Below are 26,469 nucleotides of genomic sequence, written 5' to 3'. Positions count from 1 at the left end.
AATGATAGGACTCAGTGTCTGTGAGGATGAAGTACAACAGTCAACTACTCCAATACAAGACTATTGTAATTCTGCACTGCTCCAGCTTCCTAGAAGGCAGCTTAGCAATTGTGTTTCAAGTCTCAAAAATATTCATATGCTTTAATCCACTAATTTAGCTCTTAGGACTTTCAATCAGGAAATATTTGAAAATGGTCAGTAAAAGATTTTTTCACATACTTATCACAACATTTATGTATATATTTATATACACACATATATACATAAACATATATATCAATCAACCAAAATATTCTACTTCTCAACCTTCAAACAGTGGAATGTTGTGCGGCCATGAGAAAGTATGGTCATGAAGATTTTTTAAGGCATATAAAAATGCTTATGGTTTATGATAGGTTTAAGGGAAGGATAAAATATGTAAAGTGGTTTTAAATATGCATACAATGCATACATAATCCTGAAGGAATTGTGCCCACATGTAGATAGTAGATAAATTTTTTCCTATTTAATGTTATTTTTATTAGAAATCTTTGAGTTATGCTTGGCAGAAAATCGGTCTTCAGTCGGTTTAAACAACAGCAAAAGAGGGGGAGGTGGGATTTATTCTTTCCACCTATTTATTCTCTGAAACTGAAAATTCCAGGCCTGAGGTATGGCTCCAGTCAAAGCTAGATAACTGCAGACCAGATATTATCAAGGGCTGTGTTCCTTTCATCCTGTGTCAGCTGGCCTCCTGGACATGGTGGGTCTGGACACTTCCTTGTGGTAGCAGAATGGCTGAAGCATTTCAGATGTCACATCTTCCAAGCCAAGGGAGGTTTTTTGTTTTTTTGTTTTGTTTTTTGTTTTTTTGAGACAGGTTCTCGCTCTGTCGCCCAGGCTGAAGTGCAATGCGTGGTCTCAGCTCACTGCAACCTCCGCCTCCCGCGTTCAAGTGATTCTCCTGTCTCAGCCTCCCCAGTAGCTGGGATTACAGGCACCTGCCACCACGCCCAGCTAGTTTTTGTATTTTTAGTACAGTCGGGGTTTCACCATGTTGGCCAGGCTGGTCTGGAACTCCTGACCTCATGATCTGCCCGCCGCAGCCCCTCAAAGTGCCGGGGTTACAGGCGTGAGCCACCGCGCCCAGCCGAGGTCTTTTTTTTAATGGCTTTCTCTATTGATAGGTGAAGCTTCTCTTTCCCATGGGCACTAACAGATGTCTCCTCACTTCTCATTGGCTGTTACTGAGTTATGTGTCAATCCCTGGATCAGTTGCTGAGTCCAGTGGGATGTTACATGTTTGTCTCAAACCAATCAGGTTGTACCTCTGGAGCACATTAGGGCAATCCCACCTAAACCCCGGGCTAAAAACAGAGGAGTTCTTTCCCCTGAAGCAAAATCTGGGTTCTCTTCTAGGATGGAGAACCGACCCAGGCTAGCAAAAGCAATCAGTGTTCACTACAAGGTACTTTCAGATTGTCCACAGTGACCTTATACTAAAGTTATGATCAGAAAAGTATTAATGTTAGAATCAGAAATAAATTATAAACTTGAGGAAAAAGAATAAAAAGCTTCCTGCCCCTATGAAGAAATATTGAAGTATGGGAAGCACCCCAAAGAAATATGGGAACTTAACAAGTTTGTAAAAGCTCTGGGATGAATTAGAATTCATTTCATAAACCACGTGGGAGGCAGTGCCATGGAGAGGTGAGTGTGTCTTCAGAATCTTAGGAGACCCCAATTCTTTTATTTACTAGTTATCTAATCTTGGACGTATTGCTTAATGTCTTTGAGCCTCTCTTTTCTCATCAGTAAAAGAGAGATAATATTATACTACCTTCCTCACAAGCCTGTTATGAGATTAAACAAATATACATGTGCTAAGGTGAACAGAGAGCACTTAAAGAATGTTATCTTTATCATTAATAATAAACATTATGGAGATAATTTTTAAAAACACATAATAAACACCCTGTATGTATTGTGCTAAGAGAGGATGACTTGATTCATCTTTTTAATTTTTCTCAGCCTTATCTAATTTTTACATATACACACAAATCTTACTCATCTCACAAGTGTTGAGACTTAACTGCGAAAGGAAATAGATTACAGGAGAAATGTAATGCCTTCTCTACAAGCAGATTTCTTAAAGAGCAAGAAAAACATCTTTTTTAACACTTAACTTTGGTTGCTATAATCATAGCTAATACTTATGTAGTGCTTTTCATGTATCTGAGCTTAATATTCTGTTTTTACCTGAAGTAACTCATTGAATCCTCAACAACTCCATAGGTTAGGTGCCATAGTATTCCTAATACACAAGAGAAGATATTGAAGCCCCAGTGGAGCTTGTACTCAAATAGAGAAATCTAGCCCCAGGACCATCCTGTAATCACTCCCTTTACTGCTCTCCACAGGTGACAACTGGCCTCTGTTACTATCAACAACAAGATATGGTTTGCTTGGTCCTCAGTTTCCCTTCTCTGAAACTTTTCTGTCATCACGAGCAGTCACACACCTTGAGTGCATGGTTCTGGAGAAAGTAGATGTAGGGGAAACAGTTTAAAGATGCCTCTCCAATAGTGTCTAGTACTGTGTATCAAGTAAGGAAAATTCATGGCGCCTTTAATGTGCGTCGTTGAGTGGTGAGAAATCTGCTTACTGAGAAAGTGAAAATCTCTTACTGGGGATTATGCAGTCAAAAATACAGTGGACTAGTGGCGTGAATCTTGTGGAAATACAAGTACAAATGACTGCCAGTTTAAGGTCGTAAGATCTGAGTGTGAAAAGTGTGTGAAGCTTTTATCAGCAGAGACCTGCTGCCAGTACCAACAGTTAGCTCAGGGCACCTCTGTGCCAGCTTCACTGGCAGTGCTCAGACTCTCCCCTGCTACAGTGATTAAGACAAAAGCTAGCACCTGCTGACACTTCAATTGGTGATAGCTTTTCTGTTGCAAGGAAATGTAGCTCCCTAATGGAGTATGAGTGAGCAAAAAACATTAACTCACAACTTAAATAATTTAGTAATTGTAGAAGGGATGTTTTCTTTGGTTCTACACTCATTTTTTTCCTTCTACCAGAGTATGCTACTAGTTGTTCCATTTTTATGCTGTCTGAAGATACTCTTTTTTAAATAGACTTTTTTTAGAGCAATTTTAGGTTTACAGAAAAATCGCACATAAAATAGTTTCCAGTTCCCTCCCACCACCCCCTGCACCCAGTTTCTCCTCTAGTTAATGTTTTACATATGTGGATGCACCTTCTTTTCACTTCCATCATTCCTTTTTCTTTTTAAAAAATTTAACATGCCAGACTTTCTACCACCGCTGGTATCACTTATGTGAGATTTACATCACTTTACACACACACCTTAAGTGTGAGTCCAGTTTTTAATAGTACAAGTGCAGTTATTGGTGAGTCTCATGCTACTGTGTTTATTGTGCTTTCAGATCCTATTGATCATCGCTTCAGTTATTGGGATCATTGTCTATAGGCTCTCGGTGTTCATTGTATTTTCTGCAAAACTTCCCAAGAACATTAATGGAACAGACCCAATCCAGAAGTACCTGACTCCACAGACAGCCACGTCCATCACGGCCTCCATCATCAGCTTTATAATTATCATGATTCTGAACACCATATATGAAAAAGTGGCAATTATGATTACTAACTTCGGTAAGGTCCTACTATAGCTTAGGTAACTTCTGACATATTTTTAGAACCTGCCAAAAATAGAGACTGTTATCTTTTAGGCTTTTCAATTCCAGTAGGTTACAATTTTTAGAAATTTTCAAGTGTAAACATATTTTCTCTAGCATGTATGGAAATACATTATCTACAGCTTTGCATTAGTAAAAGGGACAAAGCAAAGACAATCATCATAACGTCCAAGCTCTCTGTAAACAGATCAGTGCTGAATAATATTTTCAATTACATTAGATCATGTACTGTATTGTTGAAAGTCAATAGTCTCTTTATTGCAAATAAGTGGAATAGGGTCATGGTTCCGGTGGCAAATGTGTTCCTCGGTTGCTGAGAGGACAAGCTATCACACTGCTACGTGTCTTCCCTGTGCTGTGCTGTTCATATTAATATAATTCTCATCAGCCCTTGATTTTTTAATGTGTTTCTTCTCTCTGGCTTGTATCCCAGGCAGCTGTTTAGTGGCCAAGTTAAGTGCTTCCCACACTGCATACGTCTGAGTCGTTCCCTGAATGGCCTGCTCGGTGATCATCTAAAATGATCAAACTGATGCAAACTCCACACTAGGAGGATGACCTATTTTGTTTTTCCCAAATGCCTCCAGCAAGTTGTACCTTGGTTTGCTTGTTTTCTTCAATAGACCTACCTTATCGCAATTCAGGAAAACAAGAGAATATCATTTAGCAGGCAGTTCAAAAATAGTTTTCTGTCAATTATACCCATGGCAGTTCTTATTTAATAACACTGGACTTGTCAATTTTAAGGAACAGTTGATTTTTTTGTGGGGCAGGGGGGAACGTGTGGGCTATTGTATTCCTACTGTGAGGGAGAACTCATAACAATGTGCAAACTTGGAATTAACACAGGGGCTATATTAAGGAATTCAAAACAGCTTAAATGGAAACAGTGTGAATTGTATTTTTTTAACGTGTTAACTCATGTATCAGTATTTTTTATTAGAGTCTCAAAGCTGTTCACAATTTTAAAATCTTATTTCTCTTTCTTTTAACTACAGAACTCCCAAGGACCCAGACTGATTATGAGAACAGCCTCACCATGAAGATGTTCTTATTCCAGTTTGTCAACTACTACTCTTCATGCTTCTACATAGCATTCTTTAAGGGCAAATTTGTAGGCTATCCAGGAGACCCAGTTTATTGGTTGGGAAAATACAGAAATGAAGAGGTATGAATATGTAATTGTATTATCTTGCCAATTTAAGCTGAGTTTTCTCTCAGTTGCCCAAATGAATAGTTTTTTATTGTAAATTCCTTAGATTTATTTTTTAGCCTAAACAGAACAAATGTCAGAAAAATAGAATGCCTATATTTTAAGTTAGATCCATTGAATATTTAAATGGTATTTTCTTTCTAACCTTCTAGTGTGACCCAGGTGGCTGTCTTCTTGAACTGACAACTCAGCTGACAATAATCATGGGAGGAAAAGCAATCTGGAATAACATACAAGAAGTATTATTGCCGTGAGTGTTAAATTGTATAGCCATGGGTAAAAGGACAAGGGATAGAACAGCCCACCCACACAAATCATTTGCCTACATAGCCACATAGCCACATAGCTGCATGTCCACCTCTAAATGGATCAGAATCTGTTGTCATTAAAGGTCTCCAGACAACATAGTCCAACCAACAATGCAAATGTATCCAGGATCTAATAATTGTATTTTAAAACCTTCATTATATTTAATGTAAATCCCCATCTGCTAGAGTTTATACCTACTGGGCTATTGTTGGTGACTGACTAATCACAACCCTTTGAGCGACAGCACTGGTTAGAGCTGTGAACTGTGTATTTCCACAATTTCTTATATCCTCATATCCTTCTCCTCTCTTTCCTATATATTATGCATTTAAAAGTCAGTATGAATTCCAGTCACTATATTAAGTGCTATATATATATATATATTATTTAATCTACCAAACTATCCTTATTTTTATCTCCTTTTTACTAATGAAGATCTGTGGTTTAAAGAGGTTAAATGATTTACCCAGTTTCACATTAGCATTAAGAGACTACTGTAGGATTCAAATCCAGGATCCCATGAGTACAAACTTTTAAGAATAGAGGTTCTTTCATGATCCTAAGGCACTAGGATATATAATGTTTTAAGAAATAATTGTCTAAAATAATAACCACAAAGGCTTTGACTTACTGTTGTTTTCCTAAAAAATGAGAACAACAGAATAGTTGTACTTCAAATGTTAACTAAGATTTCATTGCCCTTTACAATTTTCACTTAGGCCCCCTCCACTATCAAAGTGTAAAGTCCAACACCATCTGCAATTTCTGCAAATTTCAGGGAGCTTTTTGTTTGGGTTTTCTATTGCTGCTATAACAAATTACCCCAAGATTAATGGGATAAAAATAACATGTAATATTTTATGGTCCCAGGGGTCAGAAGTCTCACTGGACTAAAATCAAGGTGTTAGTGGGGCTGTGTTCGTTTCCAAGGGCTCTGGGGTGAATCTCTTTGCCTTTCCTAGCTTCTGGACCATCTATGCTCCCTGCCTTGTAACCTCTTCTCCATCTTAAAGCCAGCAAAGTTTCGTGTTTGTGACTATCTTCTGTAGTCACCTCTCCCGCCTTCTGTCTTCCCCCTGTCCTCCTCCTCTCATCTCCCCCACCACCTCTTCCCTTCTTTTGTTTAGAAATAAAAAACCTCTACCTTTATAAAAGGTCTTTTATCCCACTATATAGCTGGGAATTTTTTAAAATTTATCACCCTTCTTTACAGGCTCTCGCCTCCTGCCATGTTGCCCTCTTCCCTCCATCACATACAACTTCTCTCTCCTTTCTTCTCCTACTCCTGGCTTTTTTCTCCCCAGTCACCAAGTTTCTGTTCATTCTCTTTATCGAGCAGTTAACTCACTCTGGGTTTCAGTGCCTCCTTCCAGATTTCTTTAACAGGTCTTATTCTCCATCTTCAATGGAAACTGTCAGGGTCTTTCTCTAAACAAAGATCTCTCTCCTTCCTCTTCCCCCACCCAGAAAGGGATTCTGGCTTTAGCTGTGAAATTCTTTTTTTTTTTTAATCCTACTCCGGAGAAAACAACCCTCACTTTCATTGAGCTCATATTCAGATTTTTCCAGATAAGTAAAAGTAGGTCATGCATAAATAGTACTGTGTTTCTAGATGAAAACAAATATATAAAATTGAGGAAAGTCTTAATCCATTCTGAGATTAAAAAGGGTTTTCTGAAAGAAGTAGGTTAATTATTTAACACTATGTTTCGGTAACATTGGTTTTTAGCAGCTATTTCCTAAACTGGAATTGAGAAATTCATATGAAATGAAATTTGTTCACATGAAATATTTTAAAGGATTAATTATACTATCCGTGGTTTATACTTTCACTTCAAGTAAGCTCATTGTTGAAAATTACAGTGATATGAACTTTGCCTTCAAATTTCTCCCCCTATGTTTTCTTGTTTGAAAACTGAGAATGCTGAGTGTTAGCCAACTCAGAGAGTGACTGGTGCTGCTCCTCTTTGTATAGGTGCCAGTTTTCTTAACTTTTTTATACAAAGTCCTAATTTATCAAAGATACATCAGCCAGGTGCCGCGGTTCACACCGGTAATCCCAGCACTTTGGGAGGCCAAGGTGGTCAGATCACCTGAGGTCAGGAGTTCGAGACCACCCTGACCAACATGGAGAAACCCCATCTCTACTGAAAATACAAAATTAGCCAGACATTTGGTGCATGCCTGTAATCCCAGCTACTCAGGAGGCTGAGGCAGGAGAATTGCTTGAACCTGGAGGCAGAGGTTGCAGTGAGCCGAGATCGCACCATTGCACTCCAGCCTAGGCAACAAGAGCGAAACTCCATCTCGAAGAAAAAAAAAAGATATATCAGTTATCCTTTCTATCCAAAACTATACCCACCCCCCAAAAATAGATAGAGAAAAGCCTTATAAGTCAGCAGTTGTTTTCACATCGTGTAAGTATGTCAAGAGAAACATGGAGAAATGTTTCACCACACATCTACCCTCCTCTTCCTTCCTTCCTCTCCCGCCTTTGGGCCCATACCCCTTGACTAGGATTCTTGCAACAAGGAAAGGAGCATATCTGGCTCAGGGATCCAGGTTCCTTTTGGGGCCTCCCCAGTACCTGGCATATGACAGGGACTCAGTATGAAGCAGCTGAGTGAATGAATAAGTGCCTTGTATGCTTCAGATACATCACATCAGTAAATTACAGAGTTGTCAGTGAGACCCGGAGAGCAAGCTCAGAGCCCTTTGGCCTTCCCAGCTCCACCTTAGTGTTTTGATATTTAAGGTATTCCTGGGGATTTTATTCTGTTCTTAATAAAAGGCTAGTATAATTCCTGTGTTAACTCACTCTGGAGAAATTTTTATAACAAAATGTCAGAGATAATAGAACTAAGGATCCAAAATGTCTGTAGTATCAATTGTTTGGTATTTAGTAGATAGCTATAATTTTCCTTTATATACATTTATACATGTATATTGTAACATAAATGCCTCTTCTTATATAAATAAGTATACTTATTTATATAATAAGAAAAAAGAACTGTTTTAGGAGAAAATGTCCCTTCTCAGGATAGGATTTGGAGAGAAGATGAGCTATAGGCAATCAGAGTCCTAAATATAGGTGTCCCTCACTATCTACACTTACTCTCTAGGTTCAGAAACAGTAAACTGACACATAAAATAGATTCAGATAGTGAAGGATGCTTGTATTTCAAAATTAGCAAGTGGGAATACTGTAGAACGTCCTAAACAGAAATGATGATCATCTCCAGTATGTGGATTAAATGTGATAATGGAGGTGAAGAGGAAGTGAGATGTAAAGTGCTTCTCACCATGTTTTGTACAAAATAAGGACCTAGTAAAGCATAACTTATGATGTGGCTATGACAATACACATGGTAAATTCCTATGGAAATTATTTTGTAACCCCTGCTTCTAGCCTTGGCCAGGGAAAACGTATCTGGTGTGTATATTTTTCTAAAAGTTCTGTGGGTGATTCTCATGTGAAGTCAAGATTGAGCTCCCTGCACTAGAAACACAGACCAATAGAAAACCCAAACATGAGTGGTTCAACTCAGGAAAACCAAACAAGAGGCTCAGCGTCTGTAACTCAGAAATGAAAGCTAGTAAGAAAGACTTCTAAGATGACCTGATATGAGACGGAAGCGCCAGCTGACACAAGTAGTTGCCAGGACAGAAGTTTCATCCTGAATCTGAACTTTGATGTGATTTAGAGCTCAGATAGAAAAAGACCTGCTTCTCTGAGGGCATGGAAAGGATTCAGCAAGAGGCGGAGGCTAGAAGTTTGGGAGGCAAAGCAAAGTATAAACAAATAGAAACCACACCCAGTGACCTTAGAGTTAGGTGTCATGAAGGGTGATGGACATGTGTGGTCCTTGGTGCTACCTGAGTCACCCCCCCTCCCCCCCACCCCCCCCACCCCCGGAATGACTGCAAAACTGCAGATTCTGGAGCTTATCTCAGACCTTTTAGTTGGGAGCATAGGAAGCTGCACTACTGACAAGCATTCCCTGTCGTGCTTGTATGTGCTGAAGTGGGAACCACTGATCCAGGTGGCCTGGATAACTGAGCCAAGAGCCTACGTAATATAGGCCATATTTACACTTGGCCTCAGCCAGTGCAGCCTGTATTGCTCAACAGAAAATCCCATTCAGCAGGTTCTGATGTGTTAGGAAACGTGCTACATCCGTTACCTATTTTGAATCATTTAATCCTGACAGCAGCCCTGGGCAATGTAGGTTTTATCACCCCATTTTATTTTTTTACCAAAGTTAACCAGCTAAGAAATAGAGTGTGGATTCAGATTCAGGGGTGTCTGAACTCATATCCCATCCACTTTCCACAGCCTCCTGCTGCCTCTCTAACATCATCAAAAAGAAAGAAGTGGGGAAAGATTGTGAGGTCAGAGACGTCTCCTGTAGTAGAGATAATTTCCCCTGAGTAAAGCTTCAGTAGCAGTCAGTGAAAAGTGAGCCCTGAGATCAATAGCAGTGGGAAACCCAGCAGAGTGAGCCGTTTGTACTGCCTGCCTTATGCTGGCTGGGTGTGCACGTGTGCACATGTGATGGAAAGGATGAGGGTCTGCCTGGTTTTCTTGCAGTAACTGTCTTTAACCATCATGCGATGCCTTCTCATTGTCAGAGTTTGAAGTCCACACCCACATGTTTAATCAGCCAGTGTATCCAGATGTTAGATCTGTATTTGGAGTTGTTGTTATGCCTCTTCTGATGACTCCACAGGTAAACCACAAGCTGGCAGTTGCTTGAGGGGACAACAGTTCTCTATGCCACAGGTGCACACCTCATTTTACTGCCAACTCAGATTTCTTTTCCAGACAAATTGCCATAAAAAGGGGGGAAGCACTTAGCCACAAGCCTTCTGAGAGAGGGAAAAAAACATGACATAAAAAAGAGACAGTGGGTAGCTCAGCGGGGCAGTATCCAGGGGTGGACAGAGCCCTGGGACGCAGTCCAGGCTGTTTTCTCCTAGCTCTGCACTGTGACCTGGAGGAGGCGTTTCACTCCTCTGGTCCTTAAATGATTCAGCTTAAAATAGGAATTGGACCTATTTTATCTAAAGTCAGATTATGTCACTTTCCTACTTGGTGCCCTCCAATGGCTCATTTCCCTCAGAGGAAAAAAATGCCCAGATTCTGACAGTGGTCTCTTATTCCTACCCTGCGTGCTGTCTGTGAACCATGGAGACCTGCTCCTGCCTCAGGGTCTCTGTCATCACCGTTCCCTCTGCCTGGGACTTCTTCCCCCAGGTTTCCCACTCCTTTGTCTCCTTCACATCCTTATTCAACATCATTCTGAAGGAGGCCTTCACTGGCCACCTCCCTAGACACAAATGCAAGCACTCCCTGCCCTACTTAGTTTTCTCCACAGCACTTACCACCAACTCACATACTCTATCTTGTTTTCTCTGTTGATTTTCATACTGGCAAGACTATTTTGAATGATAAGGGGGAAATGAAAAAACAAACAACTGAAGTTAATCAAATAAAGGAACATGCCTTTTAAAAATTAAGCTGCCCATAGGGAAAAAGTAGGAGAAAAAAATAGTAGCAGCTGCAGCTTTGGTAAACCCTGGTGTGTAGTCCTATTTTTCAAAATATTTTGGAATAAGGAGGCAGAAATAAAAACAAATTTAGCATGCAAACAAAAAAAATAGTTTATTGGGAAGATTACTTGTGCAGCTTTGAGACAGCAGCAAAATATTTTTATGACCTTGGCCTGATAATATTCATTCTAATTTATAAATTGTTCTTTTTGGCAGCTGGATCATGAATCTAATTGGGCGATTTCACAGAGTTTCTGGATCAGAAAAGATAACCCCACGATGGGAACAGGACTACCATCTGCAGCCTATGGGCAAACTGGGATTATTTTATGAATATCTTGAAATGAGTAAGTTGTTAGTGAAGTTTTTAGTGATATAAAACATGTTAGAGTATGTTGTGGATACCAGAAGCATCTGTTATTGAGCCATATTAACATTTAGCATATTGAAATGAAGAAGAGTATGTTTTTCTCCACTAGATAAAATTATACAATCCAGCTTTCAGATAAGGTGGTCATGTATGTCTTTGTCAATATTTATGTTGTAAAAAGCTAGAAATTACTGGGCAATGAAATGGAATATTCATTGAGGTACATCTTTACCATTAATTCTTTTTGTTTGTTTTTTTTGAGGCAGAGTCTCGCTCTGTAGCCCAGGCTGGAGTGTGGTGGTACAATCGTGGCTCACTGCAACCTCCACCTCCCAGGTTCAAGCAATTCTCCTGCCTCAGCCTCCTGAGTAGCCGGGATTACAGGCATGCACCACCACACCCAGCTTATTTTTGGACTTTTAGTACTGACAGGGTTTCACCATGTTGTCCAGGCTAGTCTCAAACTCCTGGGCTCAAATGATCCACCCACCTTAGCCTTCCAAAGTGCTGGGATTACACGCATGAGCCACTGGGCCTGGCCATCTTTACCACGAATTCTTAAAGCATTCTAATCATGTTGTCTGAGAATGAACTCAGCAACTATAATTAGATGTGATTCAGCTTGGCCTGGAGTCCGTGTAGGCACAGCTGTTGGCCGATACAGTTCTGAACTGAGTCAGTTAAGCAAGCCTGCAGGAGCATGCAGCTTCGTGGCAGGAATGGTCCCAGGATGCCCACTTTCACATCTCATGCCTGCCTTTGACAGCCTATTTCTTCTGGCCAGTGGTTTCTGCCTGGTTCCTTGAGTGACTTCATGGCTCATAACTGGCCTGAATTTGGAACCATTGTGCTGGTCTGGAATTAAGATTTAGCACAGGTCCTCTCTTTCCTAAATGCTTTGGTCCATTTTTATATTATTTGCTTGGACTCTTAATTCTTTTCAGTAGAACTTGATTTTGACCTCTCGGTTGCCTTTAAACGGAAGCATCTCAAAATAGATTTCCATAGGAAACACCACCTTTTGTATTATGCATGACACGCTTATATCTAATAGATGGCTAACAATTTACATGTTTTTTATCTGTGCCCTTTCAGCTAACCATTGCATTCAATTACAGTTTTTTTAAGCTTAGGAGAATAGAAAAAGAAACACATCATTTTTGTTGACAGGCTTTGCATTTATTCATAGGGCTTTGCATGTTGGCAAAGACACCCCTTTGTGGTTCCTGTTTACAAGTCTGCAGTTAGAAGGTGGTTTTTATTAAATCACATTCTATATATAAAATAATTGCTTTTAAAAATATACATTATACATGGAAACACATCTGCTTCCTTCAATGAGTAAAAGGTTCATCTTGTGGCTTCTTTAGTCAACAGTACTTTGCAGCAGCCCGGAGCCTGATTTGAATTTCATTTTTGCTTTGTTGTGTTTTGTGACCAGGTTTTATTAAGGGTGTAGCTGCAGTACATATGTAGAAGCTGTCCTTAGTTAGTTATTATTCTGCTGATTTTCAGAAGGACTGTAAGACAATTACCTGTTGTTCAAAAATGAGTCATAATTGTAAATATTTCTTATTGGAACTATCAACAGCATTTTTAAAAATCCTGGGGCAGAATGTCATTTATTATTTTTAAAAAGTTATTTTTCTGTAGTTGATTAGTCAAATAAATGACATCAGAAGGGAAAGTTATATGGTCATGTGCTTTGGGGAGAAGTTGATAGGACTTTTAGAGTTTCATAGGCTCTTTAAAATAGTTATCAACCAAATAATTCTGCCTCATCCTGCCCTACAAGAAAGTATAGAATAACAGCTGTTATAGACAGATTTTTAGGTTTATTAGGTTGTTTTCCTGTTATCTAAATAGTATCTAATGACTTAGAAAACTTGATTTCTGAATTTCTGGGAGTAGGCAGTCTGTCACTGTGTGGGCAACAGGAGAGTGAAATCTGTGTTTTGTCCTTCTAGTCTGTGAGAGACATAATTTCCAAGTGCCTTTTGAATTGTTTTCATTTCCCTAGAAATAAACATTGAGTGCCTTTGGTATTGGTCTCACCACCACACAGTCCCCTCCTTCCCATTTCCCCATATTCCTTAACACCACCACCATCTACCTTTTAAATTGTGGCTCTAACTGCTTAAGGGAAACATCTTCCGGAAAGCAAGCCTGGAGGCTCCACCCTTGCTTGGCCTTGCACCCAGGCTCAACTCTCTTTCCTTCTTTCCTACCTGACAAGTCCTGCTGAGCCTCAGCTGGGCCCCTGAACTTTTCAGACAGCTTTGCTGCTCTTTTCTTCTAGGTGTTAGCAGCACCTGCTGCCTGCCGTGGTGGTATACGCTCTGTGCCTGCCTCTCTCCCCATTGCACCGAGCCTGATGGAGGCAGCTACTGCGTCCTCTGCTAGAGCGCCAGTGCCTGGAACCTTGTACTCATAAACACTTAAGCAACTTGAACTTGGAGCTCCAACACACATATAAAACTGTTAGTTGATTTCACATTAACATCCCTCACCCACTTCTCACCAAGTTCTGTATGACCTGTTTGAGTGAAACGTTTTTTAATTAGTGAATTTCCCACGATCCTTTGAGATTATTGGAGTAACTCTGAGCTGTTAACCCAAATTGCTTCTCTAAGAGTGTTCCTGACTCCAAGTACACAGACACAGAACATAATAAACGTAGTTGTCTGTATTCAAACCTGGAAGCCATAAATACTGTTTTGTACTCAGTAATGTACTGCAGACACAGGTAGGTGTCCTGAGAACTTGATGAGGCCTTCCTGGTGGGCAGGTGCCATAAACAGAGTGCACTGAAGTGATGAGTGGGCCCTGTTTGTCTCTGGCACTGCCTCTTCCACCCTTGCCGTGGTACCTTGATCTCACTTTCATCTGTCTCCAAGTTAATTTTTTAAAATCTGCTAAAACAATGACCTTCATATATGATTTTCTCCATGTATTGAATATCAGCTATTCTTCAGCAGCTCCTTGTACCCCTTTCTTTTTCTTCCTCCTATGCCAAACCCACTGATGCCTCCGCTGCACTCTCCAGGACTCAGGCCTTCTTCCCTTCATGCTCTCATCTCTGCTTGGTTCGAGCCCATCACCTGCCATGAAGTCTCCTAACCTTTGCAGGATGAGCTTTCCAAAAGGGAACTAGGTAATTGGGAGGATTTGCAGTCCTCCAGCTCTTCATTTGTTCATTCATTCATTCACTCATTCATCCATTAAACATTTATTAAGCACTTGCTGTGCCAAACACTCTCAGTTGCTGGGGATACCAGGGCACTTGGTCCCTCCCCTCACGGAGCTCAGCGCTTGGTGCATGGTTAAGGAGAATGCTAATCAGACTTCCTTGAGCAGGTGATATTTGAACTGGATTTTGAAGGGTGAGTGGAAGTTAGTTATCTAAAGTATGGTGAAGAGAATGGACATTTTGTGTGGAGAGGTGGACATATTTAAAAGTACAACAGCTTGGTCAAAGAATGGCAAGTGAACAAAGGATTCACAGGTGGGAATATCAGGTAGGCAGGGGCCATATCATGATGGGTCTGGTGTGCTTAGCCTGGGGACTTGAACTTTATTCTTAAAGAAATTAGGATCCACTGGAATATTTGCAAACAAGATAACTGCATAACATTTATGTGGAATAAGATCAATCAGGCAGCAGAATGGAAGATAATATTTTGGATGAGACTCGTGGTGGGAGGGAAGTGATTTAGGAGGCTACAGCAGGTAACCCAGACAACAAGTGATAGGTGCCTAAATAGTGGGCATAGGAGTAGAGAGAGGGAGATGGATTTGGTAAGTGTTAAAGCGGTGAATTGCATAGCAGATGAGGAATAAAATTAAGATAACTTCCAGGAGACCATATATGCAGGGCAGAACATAAGGAGAGGAGCTGTTCTCTAGGAAATGCCTAAGTGTTGGATATTTTTAGCATGAAAACATCTGAAAGGCAATGTCCATTAGAAAGTTGGACACAACAGTCAGGAGCTCAGAGGAGCCATGGGTGAGGCCACGAGGGTGAATCAGGCATGCCTAGTAGGAATATCAAGAGAGATGGACAGAGAATTGATGATGAGGCCCGGGGGGTAAAGGGACATTTGAAGAGTGAAGAGTGAGGGAGGCTCACAAAGAAAAAGAAGAGCAGAGCAGTGGGAAGAAATCTAGCAGAGTTGTGTCAACACAGAGAAGGCTTGGGAGATGATAACATTGCTTCAGAGGAATTTGGACATGATGGAAAAGGGGCATAATGGAAAATACAGAGGGGGAAGAAAGGAAGAGCCAGCACCTACACAGTCCTAATTGCTAGACCTGGGTTGGGAAGTGGAAGCAGTGCTATAGCTAGGTAGGGCTTTTTTAGTTTTTTTGTTTTTCAATATATATATTTTAAGTTTTTAAAATTAAGTAAAAAAGAAATCAAGGGGAAATAAATATTCCACAGCAGGGGGACTGTTTGGCCATGTCACATAAATCTTGGCCGTACATTTCTTATGGCCATGTTACAAGAAATCACAAAAATCAGGACTGAAAAGGAACATCAGCTTATGAACATGCAGCCACTGGCAAAGTTAGCAAGAGTAGGTCCAGTGCAGTGGTGAGGGTCTCAGCAGGATGCGGGGCTTCAGGGACTAGTTACTCTACCACTTGTTGTGAAGGTGGACACTTCCTTCAGAAAACTCAACTGTAACATGTAGAAGCAAGCAGAGAAAGCATTAGAGAGCAGTATAGGATTATGAAAAAGTTGCAGGCAAGGGTTTTTTTTTTCCAGTGGGTGTTTTGCGTTGACTTTTTGTTGTTGTTATTCTTGGTTTCAAAAGTTGCTTATAAAATGTTTCTCACTTGAATATCAGAACAAATTATATGGGCTTTTTCTGGTGTTTTATTTTTAATATAATATTTTTAATCCATCTGGAATTTATTTTGGTGTCAAAAGTGATGGCCCCATACCAGTTTTTCCCATGACTTAGCTAGCTGTGTCAATACTTGCATCCACTGCTTCAAAGTATCACTTTATAATATATAAAAACCCATGAATATTTGCATCTCCTCTTAAAATTCACCCTGTTTAATTCATACAATCTATTCATGTACTAGTTCTAAACTGTTTCAATTACCATAGCATTATAATACACTCAATATCTCCCAGAGCTATCCCATTTTATTTTTTCAGAATGTTCCCAATACTGTCTATGCAAACATCCCTGTTCATTCTTTTACCTGTTTATATTTCTTGAAGAACTTTAGTATCACTTTTCAGCTTTTCTTTTCTTTCTTTGAAAGACAGGGTCTCGCCCTGTTGCCCAGGCTGGAGTGCAGTGGCACAATCCCGGCTCACTGCAACCTCTGCCTCCTCATCTAAAGCAATCCTCCCACCTCATCCTCCTGGGTAGCTGAGACTACAGGCTTGTACCACCATGCCCAGCTAATTTTTCTATTTTTTGTAGAGACAGGGTATGTTGCCTAGGCTGGTCTCAAACTCCTGGGCTCAAATAATCCTCCCGCCTCAGCCTCCCAAAGTGCTGGGATTACAGAGATTAGCTGCCACGCCTGGCTGACCTGTCAGCTTTTTTTCTTAAATCCATTTGGGATTATTAACAGAATTTACATTAGAATTCTAAATTATTTTGTGGGAAAAAAATTTGATATGTCCCTGAATTCAAGTTTGCCCAATCAAGAGTTTGGCACATCCTACCACTCATTCATTCATCATTATTTGTTTTTTCTTAAGTCAGTTATCATAGTGGTCTTACTTTTCTCATTAATTTATTTCTAAATAGTTTATGCTTTTGTTGTCATTATAAATGGTATCTTTTCTCTTTTGGATTTTTAACAAGGTTTACTGATAACATAATCCTAATCTCTGGCTTCTCTTGAACAATCAGGAGATCTGGCAACATGGAGCCCTCATTCCAACATGGCAACTATGAGCTGTCCCTTTCCATAGGACACATGCTTGCTAGTTTACCACAGTTGACGGGCTGACTCCACACATGGCTATTACTTGCATGCCCTGGGGGCTGATGAGTTATTTAGGGTTGGGTGAGTCATAGGGAAGTTGACATCACTGCTTATTGCTGCTGCTCATGACTCTGTAGCATCACCAACTCTGGTCCTTGCCTGGCTGAGTTCTCTGCATGAGTGTTCCTGCCTGGCCTATGGGACTTACTGGATTCTTCTAGCCCTGTCTGCTCTTCTGCAACATGCCCTTTGGCTCTCTGACCAGAAGCAAATGCCAGCTCTGCTTGCCTCGCCACACCCTCCACAGCCTTGCCCTTCCTGACAGAGTCATCCCTGCCCCTTGTCTGAGCACGAGGCCTAATGGAACTCTATGTTTTCCTCCCATCCACAGTCTTAGTTACATATCTGTATATGTTTCCTCTGAAGGTCTGCCAGTTAGGAGGGCAGGGTCTAAAACTTGAGGATATTTTCTTACTTCTTCCTCTCCGTGGTATCACTTACCCCAAAATCTCTGCTGCCCCATTTTTAATAAGGCCGTGTCAATTACAAACAAGGAGAAAAGAACTTCTAAGCCACCACTCAAATTTTGACTTATTATGACCACAAGGACTGCAACTAACTTCAAGATTCTTAAGGAAGGATATTATAATTTATTAAGACACTTTTATCACATATATTTCTGTGATTTCTATTACTGTCAAATTCTCTGAATGCACTGCATTTGCATTTGCAGACTCAGGGGAGCTCACTCATTTGCTTGTTCTCAGCATATTTCTTCCAACGTTCTCTAAGCATAGCCTTCCCATGGGTCCATTTCTTTTTGTCTTTAACTTGTTAGATAATGCCACAATATTTCTTTTTTCTTAAAAAAAAAAATCCTAAACCACAAATCATCTTTCAACATTCTATTTCAACACTGAGAATGAATAATATGCATATGATGTCTCAAGTTTATTACCAGCGAATAATTCTGGTTGACTAAAGATGTCTAAATATATTGTTCCTATTAAGTGTATACATGTGAAAGAAACAGGCTATAATTAATCTTCTTTCCAGAGATTTTATATTTGTGTTTTGTTTGAATTCTTTCACTGTTGAACACTAAATTATTATTTACCACAGATGTGTTTTCTCTCTGGGATTTAGTTCGTTTGCCTTTCTCTTTCAAGAGTAAAGGAAAATATGTTGTCCTTCCATCCACCACCACTCCATGATGTGTGTCCATTCCATTGACAGTTATTCAGTTTGGGTTCGTCACCTTATTTGTGGCCTCTTTTCCACTGGCCCCTCTGTTGGCTCTCGTGAACAATATATTGGAAATAAGAGTGGACGCATGGAAACTGACCACCCAGTTTAGACGCCTGGTACCAGAGAAAGCCCAAGACATTGGAGCATGGCAGCCCATCATGCAAGGAATAGCAATTCTGGCTGTGGTGACCAATGTGAGTAGACCTAAGCTTTACAGAGTAAAGACCTTGAAGATGCATTAGATTTGCTGCCTAAGGAATCAAATGTTTAGTGTTTTTTAAAATGAGAGGAAGATGCTAAGTCTGTCATCCACATAAATGATATAGTTGCTATATATAACCACTTGTTAAATGCATTTTCATTTTGTATATAATTATTTTTAACTGTCAAGACCTCCTATACAGGTACTGTTATTGCTCATTTGCTAAAGTTTTTATTCAATATGAAATATGGTAATGATAGGAAGTACTAACACTTTTAATCCTCACATAACTATAAAAGGAGTTATCAGAAAATTTTTTTTATAATGTGGATAGAAATCTGTTCATTTAGAGTTTGAGGGCCCTAAAATAAGATCATTCTACCATGTTTTACTACATATTCCAAAGCATCAACCTAAAATATTGACTCTGATGGTGAAGTATAAACACTTTGTGCACTCCTAATTACCTTCCTTGACTCCAGAGCAGCAGTTCTTAAAGGAGGAAGGTGGGTGGGTTTCATCACCCTTCCCACCCCACCCTTAGGTCTTTGCTCACCATGCTTTGGTCATTGGCTGAAGCAGCCTCATGCCCTGTATGTATCCCAGCTGTGAGGGGACAGAACTCAGTTGTTTACAGCCTGTATTCATTGATTATGGGCCATCTGAACAGTGTCATTTTTATGTACAGGCACACAGGAAGTTCTCAGGCAATGCAATTTTCATGCCAGCGCATTAGAGGACCACCTTCCCAAGAAGTATCCCAAAACTAGGGCCATTTCCTCCCATATTTCACTGACAGTCTCACTCCCAGGTGAACCTCCCTAACAAAGTGATTCCCCAGTTTTGATTTCTTAAGCCACATCTTCCCTGAGTCCCCAGCCAAAACAACAGAAGTTGGCAGTGCCTGTAGTTTAGGCTCTGGATGAGGGAAGTTACTGAGCACTGTAGGCTCTAGAGTCAGGTAGACCCGAGCTCCACTTCCCAGCACTGTAGCTCTGAGCTGCATGATCTTGAGCCAGGCCTTACCACTCCAGAGCCCTATTTTATTATTTGTAAAATTATTAATTCCCTACCACATATCATAAGAATAGTACATACCAACCACAGTGTTAGGAAATTCATTGAGTTAATGCATGAAGCCTCGTTTCTATTGAATGTTAGCTGCTGTTATTTTATCATCTTCATTACTCATCATTGTTATTAACAGTAACTCTGTGAGGACTCTGACAGGTACCCCAATTGGAGGCACAAGAATTCCAAAAGCAACCACTGTCTGGACGATGGTTACAGTTTTATACAATAAAACAAGTTATCTGGAACCTAGCTGTCATCCCTACCCCAGAACCTTACATTTATCTGAATTGCATGCTATCTGTACTATTTGGAGAAAGTTGCAAATTGCACACAAAAACCAACTACTGGGGTATGTCAGTTTCCTTTCACCCAGGTACCCCACACCTTCAACATCTACTGTGCTGCAAAATGAAGACTGCTGTTTAGAAAAATGGCAGTGAGGCCTTTCAAGTTCCTCAGTCATAAAACAATGAACGTGACAGCACGTTCAATATGCTCTAGTACACTAAGCTGGACAAGAACATGGACTTATGTGCTTTAAGAAAATTTTCAGCAACAAAGTTTGAAACTAAAAGGGTTTTTATTTTACCTTCAACTAACCAGAAAATTCAGTTGACTCAAACTCTCCCTATTCCTCAAGCATTCTGGATTGATTGTATTAGGTACCTTTTCCCAGCATCCATGCCATGGCTCTACTCCATGAGCACAGATGGAGGATTGGCTGTTTCCAAGGCGACTCAGTGTGTGTATGTGTACAGACATTCACTCTGGCTAATTGGTGCTATTGGTTCTTATCCAATAATGGCTTTTTCTTATCACTTAACCTAGGAAAACTGCTTATTAGATTTGTGACATTGATTAAACTATGGGCAATCCCTTTTTCCATATTAGGATTTGTTATACTTCCAAGATGGCAGTTATACATCCACATACATAGACATCTATGTTTATATGTGTGCTTGTGCAAGCATTAAATGTGTGTCTTATTCCCTCAAACACCCAGTGTGTATCTCACAACCTACTGTCTACAAAAAGAGAATAACCACCAGGATGAGAGTGGGCATCAAGCAGGAATTTGGTATAAAATCATTCATTTTAAAGCTGCTGGTTCAATAAATAAGCTGAATTGACATTGTTGTATCATGCCAGAGCATCTGTTATTGAAGACCAATTTTAATTTATTTTTATATAAATGGAAAACTGTGTGCAGAACAGCATGGGAAATGAAACACACTGCATTTATTTGTACTCTTGCAGCATGTCTCTCAGAGCAGCTCAATTCAGGAAGAAAAGTATCTTGTCAGAAGACAATAGAATTATCTTCCTTGTTGGAATTTTTTGTAGCTTCTGATGCACATCTGCCAGTGATTCTATAAAAAGATATAGTTGAGTTAAATGATAATAGCAAAATTTAATCTATTGAAATCTGAGGGAAAAAAGGTAAAATATTCGTGTGGCTCCCCAGTACTGACAGGCAGAAACACACTCATATATATGTACATTTTTCACATCAGAGGAAATGACAAAGCTGGTTCTAGTGAGGGAAATTTTGTAATAGAAAAGCCCCCTAATTGTTTTTTCTTGCTTTGCCTGAGATTTGGTTTGTGGTCTCACTATGCCTAAACCATATGTTCAGATGAATACTATTAAAAATCATGTTAAGCCAAAAACATGTCTACTTTTCTGCTTCATCAATGACAATCATTTAGCTGTTTTATTCACATAGAATTTGGTTTAAAGTAAAAATCCTTTCTCCCTCCTTCCAACCAGTTTTACACACTGGAGAGTTTAAAGCCCAAATTAAAGAATTTTAGAGAAAATTCATATAATTCAGAATAGCTTTACCTCCTAATAGATGTCTCTCTGATACACAGGTTTATGATTGGCCCATATTTACTCCTTTTATCTAGGAACATACTAAATTTTCTGTATGTTGTTGTTTAATTTATAATTTTCATAACTTCATCCACTTAATCTTTTTGAAGTTTAGAGACTTAGATACTAGATCAGACTAAACAGACATTATTGTTTGACTATGAATGGGACAACCCCAATATAATTCTACTACCCAAATTTTGTTAAAATGAATAAATGCTCACACTCTATAATGAAGCAACAAACATAACCATGTACTGAGAGTTTAAAACAAATCAGGTCATGGTTTGACTTGTGTAAACAAGTCATAATACTATACAGGAAAAAAGTGAACTTAGAGGTCATTATTTAAATTTAGATCAAGGAAAACATGCAGTTTACCTTCTGTGTTTATGAAAAGTGCTAAATCAATTATATAAAGCTCAATTATTTTCATAATGTTGACTCTGATTACATGTGCAAGTCTTCTAGGCTGAGGTCAGTGGCTCGTACCTATAATCCCAGCACTTGGAGAGGCTGAGAGGATTGCTTGAGGCCAGGAGTTCCAGACTAGGCTAGACAACATAGTAAGACCCTATCTCTACAAAAAATGTTTAAAGATTAGCCAGGCATGGTGGAGTGTACCTGTAATTCTAGCTACTCAGGAGGATCACTTGAACCAAGGAGTTCGAGGTTACAGTGAGCTGTGATCATGCCAGTGCACTCCAGCCTGGGCAACAGAGCAAGATCTTATCTCACTATCTGCATATATTTTGCAGTTAAGAAAAAATTAAGATTTCTGAATCTTTAAAAAAAATTGACACGATGAAAATAGTAATTCTGGCATATTTGTTAACCTGACCTATAAAAACTATAACTTCGGCCAGGTGCAGTGGCTCACGCCTGTAATCCCAGCACTTTGGGAGGCTGAGGTGGGCAGATCACCTGAGACCAGGAGTTCAAGACCAGCCTGGCCAACATGACAAAACCCTGTCTCTACTAAAAGTACAAAAATTAGCCAGGCGTGGTGGCACGTGCCTGTAATCCCAGCTACTCAGGAGGCTGAGGCAGGAGAATTTTTTGAACCCAAGAGGTGGAGGTTGCAGTGAGCCGAGATCGTGCCATCCAGCCTGGGCAGCAAGAGCGAGACTCCGTCTCAAAAACAAAAAACTATAACTTCATTTTCGCTTTGTTTTTCTCCCAAAATAGGCCATGATCATTGCTTTCACGTCGGACATGATCCCCCGCCTAGTGTACTACTGGTCCTTCTCCGTCCCTCCCTACGGGGACCACACTTCCTACACCATGGAAGGGTACATCAACAACACTCTCTCCATCTTCAAAGTCGCAGACTTCAAAAACAAAAGCAAGGGAAACCCGTACTCTGACCTGGGTAACCATACCACATGCAGGCAAGTTCTGCTTTACTTGTTTAAAAATGCACTTCATCTTTAAAAGGGTTTTTCTTGTGACTTAATTCTGTTTGGTGTCATTTTTAAAATTTTTATTTCTTTCTAACTTCAGGATCAATCAGGTGCTTTGGTGTCATTTAAATCAAGCTGCTAGAGACATTTTTTCCCCATAGCTTTCTCTTGAGTGAAACTCAGAAAATGTATATATATGTATATTTATTAAAAAGTTAATGAAGACTAGGGGTAAAACTTTCAGACCAGGGGTAAAACTTTCAGACCAAACCATAAAGATTTAAAGTTGAGAGTTTCAAACGATTACAGGGAGATTGATTCCAAAGAAAAGTCATAGAAATAGAGAAACTTCAAGAGGTCCAAGAACCAAGATAATTCAGTTGTTAATACTATTGTGTTATTCAAGCACAATCTGAAGATATTGAATGATGGCAAACTAGCACCTCACATAACAGGGACATACAAAGATAAGAGATGTGAATACTCAGCTGAACAGTATTATCTAAAAATATTCCAAAGTTCTCTGCATCGATTTTAATGGCTGGTGAGTTCAACAGTGGACAGTATGTACCAGGTAAATTACCAATTGATAAAGTTTGTGAACTGTAGGTCATCAACCTTTTTTCCTGGACCATAGAGTTTTACCTAAAATAGGAAGCTTTAAAGTTTATTTAGTCCAACTCCTCAAAGCCTTCACTAACTCAGATTCTCAATGATGCAACCAGGAAACCAGAAATAAGCCCAAAATAAATGTTTGTGTTACACCTAGTGGAGCCTCTTCACAATTCTGTATCAAATCTGCTTATTCTTACTTTCCACAATTCTAATCAGAAATTAAACTCTTCTAGGTTTAATAGCTTACAGGCATAAAATTAGAGATGTCCTACCTGAGGAAGATACACTAACAGCAGTTAACACTTGATATCTGACAACAAAGAATTAGGTAAAAAATTATAACAAGCAGATAGTACTCTGTAAGAGGAGAGAGAGTCCCATAGCTGAGTGAACCCTGATGATACCATTATATAAATAAATTTATAAATATGATCCCCAAAACAGGAATTGTTTTGAGAAAACAGGGATAAATGTTGGGAGAACAAATTTAAAACTTTAGTTCTTTTATAAAGATGGATTCTTTTCTACAAAGATGGACCATGTTATTACCATCATTCTCTGATTAAATATTAAATGAGGCACTACTGTAGTTATTTTGGGGCTTTGTTACCAAATTGAGCTTTAAGAGAAAATGTATGTGATGTCCAGTTTAAAAGAGCATTGAATCAAATATGACTTTTTTTTTTTTTTTTTTGAGACAGCGTCCTGCTCTGTTGCCCAGACAGGAGTGCAGTGACACCATATCAGCTCCCTGCAACCTTCACCTCTCGGGTTCAAGCAATTCTCATGCCTCAGCCACCGAATAGCTGCGATTACAAGCACGTGCTACCACACCTGGCTAATTTTTGTATTTTTAGTAGAGACGGGGTTTTACCATAGTGGCCAGGCTGGTGTCGCACTCCTGGCCTCAAGTGATCCACATGCCTCGGCCTCCCAAAGTGCTAGGATTACAGGCATGAGCCACTGCACCCGGCATGACCTCTTTTTAAATGGGGCCTTTGTTTACAGTATTCAGTCAAAAAGATTTGTCTCCCAATATGTCTCCATTTTGTTTTCAGGTATCGTGATTTCCGATACCCACCTGGACACCCCCAGGAGTATAAACACAACATCTACTATTGGCATGTGATTGCAGCCAAGCTGGCTTTTATCATTGTCATGGAGGTAGGAAAAGTATGCTTTCAAACAGTTTATAAGGATGTGTATTTGCAGACCTTCCATTAAGTGTTGCCAACTCCATACTTAACATGTATGATACTTTCTTCTTATCACTTGCTAATATTTTAGGAAATATGTTAATCAGTATTGACCTGAAAATACTCAAACAACTTCATTAACGAGAGCATTATCTGCTTTTAAAGTTTAAAAGCATGTTATGTGCAAAGGGGATTCAATTTCATTCATTACTAACTTTTTAAAATTTAGGGCACTGGGCAGCATGTTGGGCTATGAAAGGGCTTATGCAAGATGGGTACGATGATGTGATCTCTGCCTGTGAGAAACTTTTATTGCTGGGAGAGTTTGACCAGCTCTGAAAAATTACTAAGGCAGCTATAAATTTGTAATTGATCTAGCCAACTATGCTTCCTATGCAGAGTGAGTTAACTACTGCCAAATTACAAAGTATCAGAGTTTAATTGCTTAATTGGTATGGTAGATAGGATTGTATTAAGCTGCAAGAAACAGAAAATGCAGTCTATGGTGGCTTAAATAAGGTTGATTCCCCTCCCCACAACCCATATGATAGAGTTCACGAAAGTCTGTGGTTGCTCCTGAATCAATCAATACCAGTTCACTGATGGAAGCAGTATATCCAGTTCTTGGGTTTGCTCTCATATATGTGTCCCCTTATGGCTGCTGAAATTCCAGTTAAAAAATTACATGCAAAGCAGGAAGAAGGGCGATGCTAACCACATCCAGTCCTTTTTGTCAGGAAAGAATGCTTTGCCAGAAGCCCCTACAGTGGACTTCCACCTACATCTCATTGACCAGAACTATAGCATGTGGTTTTCCTAGCAGCAAGAGGGGCTGAGGCAGGTGGATTTCATTTGCTCTGAATAAAACCAATCAGCAGAGAAGAAGTGGGGCAGACTACCTGGATTTTTGGTACTTATACTAGTTCTTTTTTTTTTTTTTTTTTTAAATAGCTACCAAACATTAAACAGGGAAGACAAGTAACTCACGGTTAGTATCTGACTCATGTCAGTATCTGACATATCAGCAAGAGTCACAGGTTTCTATTTAAACATGTAGTTGATGAAGCGAGTGGCCTTCTCCTTTTGATATTGTGGTAGATTATATGTTGTCCTTACATATGCAGTGGACCATCCCCACTGCAAAACTTCTAGAGCCAGCTAGATAATTCCTTTGCATTGCTGAGCCCACTGGAAGGGAAGAGAATCTACAGAGAGAGGGAAAACTAGGTGATGGGTTTTTTTTTTTTTTTTTTTTTTTTAGAGACAGAGTCTCACTCTGTTGCCCAGGCTGGAGTATGATGGCATGATCTTAGCTCACTGCAACCTCTGCCTCCAGGTTCAGCCAATTCTCCTGCCTCAGCCTCCCAAGTACGTGGGACTACAGGTGCACACTACCACACCTGGCTAATTTTATATTTTTAGTAGAGATGGGGTTTCACCATATTGGCCAGGCTGGTCTCAAACTCCTGACCTCAAGTGATCTGCCCTCCTCGGCCTCCCAAAGTGCTGGGATTATAGGCATGAGCCACTGCGCCCGGCCTAGGTGATGGGCTTTAATAGGGCAGTGAGCAATAAGCACCCCTGTAGTGCTGGAGGTCTCAAAGAGCAAGCTGGTACCCATCAGTGCCTCTATCTTGGAGCTCAAGGAGACCATGCCTTGGGTCAGAAGGGAGGTGGAAAAACTGAGCTTGAGATTCCTGGATAAGCCAGAGACCCAAAACAGGGCTGCATTTGCCTCAGTAGAAAGAAGTG

At 39.9% G+C, this 26,469-nt stretch overlaps 1 protein-coding gene across 14 annotated transcripts in view; it reads left to right on the top strand.

Moving 5' to 3' along the window:
- The window catches only part of ANO6 (anoctamin 6), a 216,726-nt gene that overhangs the window by 182,769 nt on the left and 7,488 nt on the right, over positions 1 to 26,469 (top strand). For 8 of the 14 annotated variants that reach the window (XM_509014.8, XM_003313749.6, XM_009425570.5 and 5 more), the window contains 7 exons: positions 3,432 to 3,657; positions 4,700 to 4,869; positions 5,067 to 5,164; positions 10,993 to 11,123; positions 18,341 to 18,546; positions 22,692 to 22,894; positions 24,580 to 24,685. In XM_509014.8, coding sequence (XP_509014.3) covers positions 3,432 to 3,657; positions 4,700 to 4,869; positions 5,067 to 5,164; positions 10,993 to 11,123; positions 18,341 to 18,546; positions 22,692 to 22,894; positions 24,580 to 24,685 — 1,140 coding nt within the window. Of the gene's footprint in view, positions 1 to 3,431; positions 3,658 to 4,699; positions 4,870 to 5,066; positions 5,165 to 10,992; positions 11,124 to 13,445; positions 13,605 to 18,340; positions 18,547 to 22,691; positions 22,895 to 24,222; positions 24,528 to 24,579; positions 24,686 to 26,469 lie in introns of those variants that run through there. The other 6 variants (XM_063786748.1, XM_063786749.1, XM_063786752.1 and 3 more) reach the window with 4 other exon arrangements.

The sequence above is a fragment of the Pan troglodytes genome, chromosome 10 (genome assembly GCF_028858775.2).
Source record: "Pan troglodytes isolate AG18354 chromosome 10, NHGRI_mPanTro3-v2.0_pri, whole genome shotgun sequence".
Classification (NCBI taxonomy): domain Eukaryota; kingdom Metazoa; phylum Chordata; class Mammalia; order Primates; family Hominidae; genus Pan; species Pan troglodytes.
Note: the sequence above shows the minus strand (reverse complement) of the source record. Positions and strands in the feature narration are given on the sequence as shown.